Genomic DNA, 11,754 nt, shown 5'->3' with positions numbered 1-11,754 from the left:
AAATATGAAAGGTTTTGACCTTATTAATCAATCTTTCGACATGAATCCGTTCAGCTGCCACTGACTGTGTTTTGGCAACATCATCAGCAGACATTTGGTCTTGCATCTGAAGAAATGGCGGAATATTAAGATGAACACCCATAGGATCCAACAAATCTTGAATATCAAACCCTTTATCTGCCATAATGTCATCACCCTGATCAAAGGGCAAATTGAAGACCAAATTGGCAGAGCGCCAAGTCTAAGATAAACAAAATTAGCCCAGGTTATAATCAAACGGCTAACTGTAGCAACTGAGATATCAAATCGGTTAGCTAGGTCTTGCTCTAATAGACCAAGTCGTATCCTAGTCAAAAACAGAAAAAAACTGGTCCCTAGGAGACAAAGCAAATGGCCGACCCTTTTTTATAACTGATGCAGAGGGTTCTGATTTAGCCACTATTAAATTTTCACCAAGTTCTCCCGGGTTTAAAAATTTTAGCACTGAATTAAAAGTCTCTATATTTGGAAAACCTGTATATAGAATGTTATATTATCAACACTAAGTCTATCAATGGTAAATCTGTTTTCTGATTGCAAACTTTCCACCTGAGACTGGAGCTTTTCATTTTCTAGTTCAAGGTTAGATATCCTGTTTAAAAGTTCTGTGTAATCATTATGAGTTATTGTAGTACTACATGACATCAAGTCCATGCCATTATCAGTAACAGTTGTTTCAAGCAAATCCGGTCCATCGTCCTCGAACAAAGAAATTGGCTCACACGTGGGGGCAAATTCTGAAGTATCCTCCGTTGGAACTACTGATGTACATGTAGTTTGAACGCGCGAATCACATAAGTTAACAAGTTTATTTGGTTTCCTCAGTTTTTTTGGGTTCCAGTTCGTGACTTCTCCTTCCCAACAAGAAAACACAGACGGAATGGCGGTTGACTTAAGATATCTACGTCCTGAATAACTGGATACATCACGATAATCGTCCTTTTTGAAATGCTGCGAGCACACAAATGTGTTTTTCGTTATTTCAAACAGGTCTCCTTCATCACGTTTAATGCGGGCCAACCACTGTTTTCTCAGCCCAAGTTCTGATGGGAAACTAAAATATGAAACTACACCGTGGCCTTCAACATGATAATATCCGGATTTGGTGCAATAAGGGACGCAGCAGCTTCTCCGACTCTAAAAAAAATTAAATCGATATAAATTATTGTTGCAAATTGTTCAATAAGGCATTGTAAATTAATCATAACAGATAGGGGATAAAGCTCAAATTTTATTTAATTATCAGTCTTATGATAAATCTATGAACGTACGATTATTAGAATTTTATCAAGAAATCAAAAATATTTGCTCTTGAATATTAGGCATGTACAAATTAATTTTACTAACCGTAGAACCTTTCTTTCTCCTTGAATCTTCGTCACGGCTCTCGGTTTCATAATCCTTCGATAAACTAAATGAATAGTAGTGATCATCCTAAAAAATCAAAAGAATAAAATTGTATTAGTTGTTAGTATTATCTAGCCTGCTGTGTCTTAAGACAGTTAAGTAACAAGGGGTCATTCATTTATTACATACGCACTAGGGGAGGGGGGAGGGGTAAGTGCAATTGCATACTGTAATGCTTAATGTATATGAAAAAACGGCCGATTTTGCGTACAGGGGGGGGGGGGGGGGGTGAAATATTCAAATCTTATGCGTACGTAATAAATGAATGATACCCAAGAAGGTTTTTATATACTGATTCACTAGAGGCTAGCCTAACAACAATATTTTGACTTCCGAAGCTGTTATTATTGAGTACTGGTACATAAGTAATTTATTAGCTGAGAGATCGTTTAATCTAACAGTTCAAAAAAAAGATTCAAGGAAATGACTCAAATGTCTTATCTGTGGCAGTGCGGCGGAGGTGACCTACAAACCTCGCCGGAATTTTGTTAAGTAGTTCAAGTTGAATCTCGGTCGATTTCTCGCCGATAAAGAGGTCATACACTGGCATTAATCGCACATTACATTACTGGTGATAACAATAATTGATATGGTTGATACTGCTTACCCATACTTACCATAATTCTAGCACTAGCAGCGATTAATATCACGAGATCACAGGGTAGAGTACCGCGCTCGCGGAAGTAAAATCGTTCACCGAATGACGTCACTATTAGTTAGTTCTCGTTGCCGCCGCAACAAAGCGCCACGTTACGAGAAGGGTGTATAGGGTCACGTCTGGCTAGTAGTATTATTCGGGAAATCGGTCAACCGTTGAAATTGTACATGTGGTCGGACAGCCAATCTGTACTGTACAGGATTTCTACTGAGAAACCATTGAACCTACATAGTAATTCGTTATGGTGGCATGGACCAAAATGGTTGGTTTCTGGGAGTCATCCGACATGGTCGCCATATTCAGCATTTATTTCTGCTATGGAAGTGGGTACTGATGTGAACTCAGTTAAGGGAGCCGTTCCACGTGAAAAAGTTGGTGTTACTGAAATAGTGGATGCGACTAGGATGTCGAGTCTCCGCAAGTTGTTGCGCGTCACCGCCTGGGTGCGTCGAATTATTGACAATACGCGAGGTAAATTGAAAAACCGTGAACCTTTGGATCAAACCGAGATAGAAGCGGCGCGATTGTCGTGAATCAGAGACTTGCAACGTTCTGAGTTTCCAGATGTTCATTCCGTATAGTCAGGAGGTCAGGTGAAAGTCAAAACTCCGATAATCCGTCAATTGCAGCTTTATATGGACGTAGAAGGGCTTATACGCTCTCGCGGTAGAATCGATAACGCTGATATTGCTTCTTCTACGAAATATCCGTGTCTGCTGCCGAAGTTACATGCATTTAGTAATCTCGTTATCAAAGATGCGCATGAGAAGGTATTCCACCTGGGAGTAAATTCTACTGTATCGTACATACGTCAGATGTACTGGATACCGTGCATCCGTCAACTGGTTAAAAGTCGCCTCCGTCAATGTGTCATTTGTCGTAGATTCAACAGCCGTCCGTTCCGTTTTCCGGATCCTCCACCGCTACCAGTAAATAGAGTTGCTCGAGTTCCAGCGTTCTTTTATACCGGACTGGATTATGCTGGACCGTTTAACGTCAGAACTCCGTCTACTATCGGAAAGGCATATATTTGTCTTTTTACGTGTTCGGTTAGTCGTGGTGTACATCTCGAGGTGACAGAAGACCTAACAACCGCATCGTTTATTCGCGCGTTTAGAAGATTTGTTGCGAGAAGATCACTACCGAAGAAAATATTGTCGGACGATGCTTCTAAATCATTAAGGCTAAGGAGTTTATTAGTCAAAACGGCGTATCGTGGAATTTTATACCGAAACGTGCCCCCTGGGTCGGAGGCTATTGGGAGGGCTTAGTAGGAGTCGTGAAGAGTGTTTTGAAGAAAATCGTTGGTCGAGCGCTTTTAACTATCGATGAGTTTCGAACCGTCATAACCGAAGTAGAAAGCGTCGTGAACGATCGTCCGTTAACCTATTTGTCGTCAGACCCGTCGGATGAGAATCCTCTAACTCCGTCTCAGCTTATGGTTGGTAGGCGTGTCACCTCATTGCCGCATTCGTATGTGGCCCCGGGGGAATTAGAGGACCCAGACTTTGAGCTGAAGCCTTGCGTCGCAGAATCGAGATCGAAACATCTGTCTGTAATTATGCAGCACTTTTCGAATAGATGGGCGCGAGAGTACTTGGCGTCTTTGCGTGAATACTATCAACAGAAAGCCGGCAAGAATGAACTATTCATAAGTCGCGGAGATGTTGTGCTGATCGAGGATGAAGAGCCAAGGTCAAAGTGGCAGATGGGTGTCGTTACAGATCTGCATTATGGTAGAGACAGTTTAGTACGTTTCGTGTCACTACGTACTAAGAATGGTTCAACCAATCGCTCCATATCGAAACTTTATCCTTTGGAGGTCCGAGAAGCTACAAAGGGTGACGTGTCCCGTCCACAGTCTGGACGAGATGCTGAAGTAGACGATTCTGATGCGGAAGTGTTGCTATCTCGGTTACCACGAGGTGCCGCAACGAAGGCACGAGACAAGATCAGAAGAATCGCCCATGATGAAGAATCAGAAGAAGACGATTAATCGATTTATTCCGAATTTCCGAAATTTATTTGTAACTCTTTGTGGCCCCGGAGAATGTCGGATATTTATGTTTATTTATTTATATATGGGCAGTCATGCGTTACTGCGTTGGTTGGACATTCTAACAGGTGACCACGGGACATTTATATAGTCAGTCCTTTAAAGAGAAAACCTGTTAGTTTTTCGAGGGGAGGATTTTGCCCCCTTTTTACAGCGTCTTGACAAGGATATTGATCAATTTTATATAATGTTTCATATTTCCGGTAATATATTATTCTAAAACTATGCGTAATATCTTCTGTTGACCATAGAAAACATTTATTATCTTCATTTTCACAATTTATTACTGCTTTTGTTGTAAATGGTAATCTAATATAAGATGATGCTTTAATATCCTTTTCTGTTGTAAAGTTTGAATCATTTTTAAACATTTTATTACTTTTTGATGTTTTATTTCTTTTTGTATTATAAACAGTAATAGGGAATATGTTGTCGAGTGAGTAAAAAATGAAAAATTAATTCTCGCACACTCGAATTTATTTTTCATTTTTTACTCACTCAACCGCTCAACCTTTAATTTAGAAAAACATATTCCCTATTACTCTTAAAATATTAATCTTATAACTTCTAAAATCAATTTTAATAAAAAATATGTTATTAAAATGGAGAGTAAACAAGTATACAGTGAGAACAACAAATCATTTCTAGATAGAATTAAAGATATCACAAATGTAAAATCTGTAGATTATAAATTCAAAAAGTTAACAGAATTAACAATTCATAATAAATATCTAATTACAAATATTGATACAGTTACTAATAGATATGGTAGTAAATAAGTCATCCACTTAGAATATGAAGGATTAAAATGAATATAATATAAATTCAGAACATATTTACCGGATAGATTTCATAGATTGTCAAGTGAAGATTTAGAAGAATTATGTTCAGGTGATTTCTATTTCATATACACAGGTAAGAATGAAAAAGGGCACCATGAAATAGATTTCGAATAAAATATGTAAAATAAATGGTGGAATTAAGAGAATATAGAATATTTGTTGATTCAAGAAGTCTTACAAATTATAAATCACATAATTTACTAGTACAATTAGACAGAGAATTTAAGAATTGTGTTGATTTAAAATTAGTAAATATAAGTTTATGTAACTCATTTTACAATATATCGAATAAAACTGTTGAACATAGAGCCGTTTTAATTTTTAATAAAAATAAAAATGAATGGGCCTATATATATTTAAAACCAGGGTTATATAATTTAGATACATTGGCACAAGAAATAATAGAAAAGCCTGGCACAAGTCAGGTAATAATTCCGGGTTTAATATTAGATTTTTAAAAAGTGAGAGTTCTGACAAAATAATGTAAGGTTGGCTGATATTGAAAAACATAAATCTATGGTAAAAAAACCTATAGCTAAACTGTAAGGAATTCCTCCAGATAAATCTTTTACAAATATTGATGCTACACCTAACTTAATACCTTTTACACACTTTTATATTAATTGCAATTTAATCGATCCTACAAAAACATTCGAAGCAACTAAAGATATAACTTGTAATTCTAGTATATTAAATATTTTACCATTGAAGAATGTTAAAGAATTTGGAACGCAAATAAATTATAATTTAACAGAATGTGATTTCAAACCATGCATTCCTCAATTTAATAATTTTAGATTAGAAATTAGAAATCATAATGGATATTTAATTGATTTGAATAACTTTCCTGTGATATATGAATTAGTTATAAGATGATGAGAGTAATTTTCTTCACTATATAAATGAATATAACTGTTGGGCCGAGTATATGTTTTGGGTTTGATTTTAAACATGGTAAAGAAATGAGAAATGATGTAATTACTGATATTAAAAGTAATTCTTTTAACAATGCATCAATAATTAATAAAGAAAAGTATAATATAGAAAAAGTAATTGATTTAATCAAAACGCCCTTAGAATATTATGAATTAAATCAAGATAGAATTATCGATTATATCAAAGATATAGTATCTAAAATATATGATAATCATAAAAGTAGTAATGAAATAAATGTTGAAATAATTATAAATAAGATAACTTAATATTTTGAAGATAGTAATTTTTTTAAATAAATAAATGAGTGATAATAAGTGGATAATAACTGGATTATATAATGGTGCCTTACTATCAGTTGGAACTGTTGGTTATTCAATGGTATTTAAAGTATGTAAAATGGGAAGTGTTAATGTTGATAGATTTGATATAAATGATATTTTAAAATTAACATTAGCAGTTACTTTATCTAATTTAACTATTGATTATTTGGAAAAACAAAAATATATTCCTCCTATATAAATGCATAATTTTTTGCTGAATAAATGGCATCTACAATTATAACTATTAAAGAATCGGCAATTGTTAACGCTTTAGCATTTACAGGTGGTGGTTATTTATTTAAGCATATTGATAAAAATGGTTCATTATCAGAACAGAAAAGACATAACTTAGCATTAGAAAAAAATAATAAAGCAGCAGAAGAATATAGAGAAAAAAGACAAAACTATATGGATTACATCAATAAAGAATTATATGATCAGAAGATTTCACATAGAGATTTTCAATCAGTCGATGATGCAATGAGTTTATATAACGCGGTAACCAATAAAGAAAAATTACATCTACATAAACCTAAATTATCAGATTATTATACCCCAAGTAAGGAACAACAGAAATATGAAATAATATGGATTTTAGGTGGAACTGTTATTGTTATATTTGTAGCATATAAATTTACTAATTAGTAATTTCTTTTCTAAATAAATGGATGATAAAGTTGGTAATATTGATATTATTCCTCATGATATAAATAAAACTAAATTAAAAACATATTTAGAAAAAGAAATATTAGAATTTGAAAGTGACTTAAAGATTTGAAAAAAAAAATATTTAAAAAGTAAAATTATTTATTATTTTATTATCAGTGGTTCAGTTACAATTAGTTCTGTAATAACATTTCTAGCAATATTCTCACCATTAACACCTTTAGCTCTATCAATTAGGGATGCTAGGATTAAGTTCAAGTGTTTTAACTGGTATAAGTTCAAAATTAAATATAAAAAGTAATAAAGAAAAAATTAAAACTAATATAAAAGAAATTAATAAATTTAAAAATACACTAGATTATATAATAAGTTTAAATGGTAATATAACAGTTGAAGAACAAGATAAATTATTAAAAGAATTAGTTAATTATTAATTTTTGAATTAAGTAAATGGGGTTTCCAAAAGCTTTCCAATATAATAAATCAATTAAATATAATATTCCTGCAATAGATTTTAATAAAGATATTCCATTTTAATAAAGATATTCCATATAAAAATTTAGTTTTAAATTCATTAATTAATTTAGATATTTATGTTACTGAAACTAATAGTTTTAATGCAAAGATGGAAAATATATTCAATATTTACGTAATTAATTTTGAAAATTTAAATGAGGCAAAACAATGGTTATTAAAATCTAATATGAAGTATTGGCAGAACCAATTAAATTTTGCTGTTTATTGCGCAACAACAGGGTGTGGTATAAGTTGGAATGATCATTTAAACAAACCAAGTTTACCATTGCTATTATCACTTTTTAGATTTCATAGATATTTTCAAATAAAATTGATATTGAGTGAATTAGAATGTCCTTTACCAGGTTCAAAATATTTTAATGAACTAAATAATAATATTAAGTTTTCTAAGTTTTATAAAATATATAATGAATTTAATATTAATTCAAATAATGATTTTAGAGCAAAAATTGGTACAATGGGTGGATTAGGAATATTATATACTAAAGAATTTGGTAAAATAATAACAAATACAGATATAATAACACTAAATTGGAATGAATTACCAAAATATTATAATAATATACAACAACAAAATAAAAATGGATGGATTAATTTCGTTTTAGAAAATAGTGAAGGATTTACTAAAGCTGGAATACAAAGAATAAATCAATCTATTAGAACTTATTTGATATGTATTCTAGGTGTACAGGTTGAAACAAGATCACCAATAGTTGGAAAAGTATAACACTTCATTTGACGCACAGAAACAATTCAAAGTATTATTTGAAGATTCAATTCATAATGATAAAAATAGATCGATTCCAGAAAATATAGTAAGATATCAAAATTATTTAGATAAATCACATATTAGATTAAATTATTGTATAGGTCCTAATCTATTAATTATTTCTAATGATTTAGTATTAAAGGTGGGAAATATAATTGGTTATAATAATCTAATTAAAACTGCAACAATAAATAGTTAGTTTGGATTGAATGATATAAATAAAAAGATTATTACTGCTCCAAAATTAATGGAAGGTGAAAAAATTAAAAAACATATTCAATCAACAGAAACTAAAACTAAGAATATTAAATTGGATAATGATTCTAAAATAAAAGATTACAATACTACAGAAAATGGTGCAGTACGGCACCCACACGGTGATATAAAAACTGATAATATTCAACATGATATAACTAAAACTAATAATGATAATAAATCCCATGAAAATGCTAAATTAGCTATTACTTGTATAGGAATTGTAATAGGAGGAATATTATATTTTTAATTTTAATTTTTTATTATATAAATGGAAGAAGATATTCCAATGGATACTTTTGGTGACGCCCCTGGTATAAGTGAGGAACCACAACCTGATTTTAATGAAACTAATATTGATAATGATGGTGGAGCAGCATATAATACTAATTTAGGTGAAGATGATTCTAGTGGGCCTATATTATATGATTATGATAAATTTAAAGATGATACTGAAACAAGTGAAAAATTAATAGATTATTAAAGAAACCGCGATGAGATAATAATCAAAACTAGACCAGAAAGAAAAGATTTAATTAATAGATCAGAAAGAACAGAAAACCCTGTATTGAAAAAAGAATTATTATACATAAAACATAGTGTAACAAATACAGTTATTGAAGAATTATTAACAAAAAATATAACAGATAACTCACATTAGAGAAAAAGATCCACATTTCATGAATAATTTAGAATTTAAAAATGATTCATGGTTTTATAATCTTGACTTAAATGGTGATAATGTTAAATTAAAATTATCTAAAATGGGAGAAGATCTGTACCATCCTGAAATGCATGCAGGATCTACAATTGAACGTTCAAAAGGTGGTTCAGAATTTCTCAGAATTATATGGAATGCCATCGATAGAATAAATGAAGAAGAACCAATTGAGAATATTGATATTAATGAATATTCACCACTTAAAAATCCAAATCAAAAACCTACTTTTGTTGACCCAGAAAATGATGAAGATTTTGCAGATCGATTAGATAAATTAAGATCTTCAACACCAGAAACATCGAGAAGAGATATTCAACAAATTGATAATGATTCAAGTCAATTACAATTAGTAAAACATTTTGATAGCATGTTCGATACAGTTCATTCATTTGAAGAAGAGATGAATAGTGTTTTAGATTCACCCGGTACTGAAACTAGAATAAATCGAATACAATCTTTACTAGAAAAAGGATTACTTAATTTAACTGATGATGAATTAGAAGCATTTCATGAACAAGCACGTAGAGAAATTAAAGGTATGCAAAAATCAGCTGGTGAAATTGCTAACATTAAGATGAGATTTTCTAAAATAACCATGTTAGAAAAAGAATTAACTAATGCAAATGAAGAATTAAAACAATTAGAATTAAATAGAGATCTTCAAGTAATTGATGAAGTTGATTATGAATGCAGAAAGTTAGCTTTAGAAAAAGAAATAGATTCTTTAAAATATAACAAAGAATTTCAGGAAAAAGAAAGAGGTATATTATTAAAATCATTTGACCTAAATCATATTAAGAAATCAAAAGTTATTTTTAAAGATTTGTTGATAAAACCAAATTCTAAAATATCATCGACAGACAGAATAAAATTGTTATTTAAATTAGAAGGTATAACAATTCTTTCAATTCTAACAGCTGTAACTATGGTATTCACGACAATAGGTTTAGCCATATCAAATTCATTAAAATCTACACCTACTCCCAATAAACCGGATAAACCACCAGATGATAATAATTCTATACAAGATAAAGTTAAGGATGGTTTAAAAAAATTAGCAAATTTTTTATGGGAACTATTTAAAAAATCTGCTGCAGCTTTACCCGGAGTTATAGCATCAATTGTTGGTTTTATATTGAAATCTCCTGGGAATATTCTTAACTTATTCTGCTGCTGAACATATTATTTTATTTTTGATTACAGTTGTAAGTGCAATTATTTTTGGGTTAGTGAATATGATAATTAATTTTTTGTTAAATAAATGAGTGGGAGTTATATAAATCCTTCTAAGAATCCTAGAATATCTAATGCTATTAAAGCAGAAAGATCTCATCATACAATTACTCATAACCCTTCTAATAGTAATCCTGATGAAACTTTAAATGTTAGAATCCCTAGATTAACACAAAATACTTTTTATGTTCCAAATAGTATTTATTTATCAGCTGATATAAATGTAACTGGTAATAATGATAATTATGTTGTTGATAATGTTGGAAGATATTTGATTAAAAAATTAACTATAAAGATTTGTCCAGAAACAGTTTTCTCATTAGATGATTATAATTTATTTATGCATTACAAAGATTTATTATTAACTAAAGAAAATAGAAATAATATGATATTTCAAGGCATCCAATCAGGAAACCAAAATAAATTAAGATCAGGAGCGAATGACGCAATAGTAACTCGTACCGCAGATAATTTGATCAAAAAGATTTATGGAAGCAAACATAAAATTCCATTAGATTTTGAATTGATAAATAATAATGCACCTTTATATAAATACGCAATTCAAGAAGATATTATATTCGAAATAACATTTGCTCCTGTGTAATGAAATTGTATTATCTAGCGTTGTTAAAGATATGGGTTATAGATTATCGAATATATGTTTAGAATATGACACAGTAACTGATGAAAATATTTCAAGTATAATTCAAACTCAATACAATCAAGGATTTTCATTATTATATTATTATATTGATAAATTTAAAACTGTAACTATTAATGCAAGTGATGAAATAATTAATGAGAATATTAACTTCCCAAGAAGATCTATTAAAGGTATATTAATATTTTTTACCATTGCAACATATTCTAATGGCGCAATACAGGTCGATAATTATTATAATCCTGAAATAACAAAAGTAGAAATAACTATCGAAGGTATAGCAAATAAAATATTTTGTCAAGGAATGAGAATGATAGATCAATGGCCAGAAATTAGAAAACATTTTATGAATGAAAAAGTAAAATCATCTAAAAATTGTAATATTAATCAAATTGATTATTATACCGGTAATAAATATGCATTATGGTTAGATTTTAGAACAACAGAGGATAATTCATTACATGGTTCTGGAAAAAAATTACAGAACACTAAAGATGGGATACAATTATTCATGACAAAGAATAAAGGAATCAAAAATTTTAAAATGTACATTTATATTAAATATTGTAAATTCTCAATTAAATTGTGTTATGTATTAGAATTTTAATTTTAATAAAACTTTTTATTATAAATGGAAGGAGGAATATATGAAAT

The 11,754-nt window shown here is 30.5% G+C and overlaps 2 protein-coding genes across 2 annotated transcripts; one reads left to right on the top strand and one right to left on the bottom strand.

Moving 5' to 3' along the window:
- Window positions 1-487: 487 nt before the first annotated feature.
- On the bottom strand, window positions 488-1,996 carry LOC141898928 (uncharacterized). Its single transcript, XM_074785075.1, has 3 exons — window positions 1,916-1,996; window positions 1,387-1,473; window positions 488-1,176 (listed from the first exon to the last, which is right to left on the bottom strand). The coding sequence occupies exons 1-3, from the start codon at window positions 1,994-1,996 to the stop codon at window positions 499-501; spliced, it is 846 nt and encodes a 281-aa protein (XP_074641176.1). The 3' UTR covers window positions 488-498.
- A 275-nt stretch (window positions 1,997-2,271) lies between these two features.
- Window positions 2,272-4,100, top strand: LOC141898927 (uncharacterized). Its single transcript, XM_074785074.1, has 3 exons — window positions 2,272-2,575; window positions 2,690-3,177; window positions 3,288-4,100. The coding sequence occupies exons 1-3, from the start codon at window positions 2,272-2,274 to the stop codon at window positions 4,098-4,100; spliced, it is 1,605 nt and encodes a 534-aa protein (XP_074641175.1).
- Window positions 4,101-11,754: the final 7,654 nt, after the last annotated feature.

Source organism: Tubulanus polymorphus, chromosome 2 (assembly GCF_964204645.1).
Source record: "Tubulanus polymorphus chromosome 2, tnTubPoly1.2, whole genome shotgun sequence".
NCBI classification, from domain to species: domain Eukaryota; kingdom Metazoa; phylum Nemertea; class Palaeonemertea; order Tubulaniformes; family Tubulanidae; genus Tubulanus; species Tubulanus polymorphus.
The sequence above is the reverse complement of the archived record's forward strand: the minus strand, read 5'-3'. Positions and strand labels throughout refer to the sequence as shown.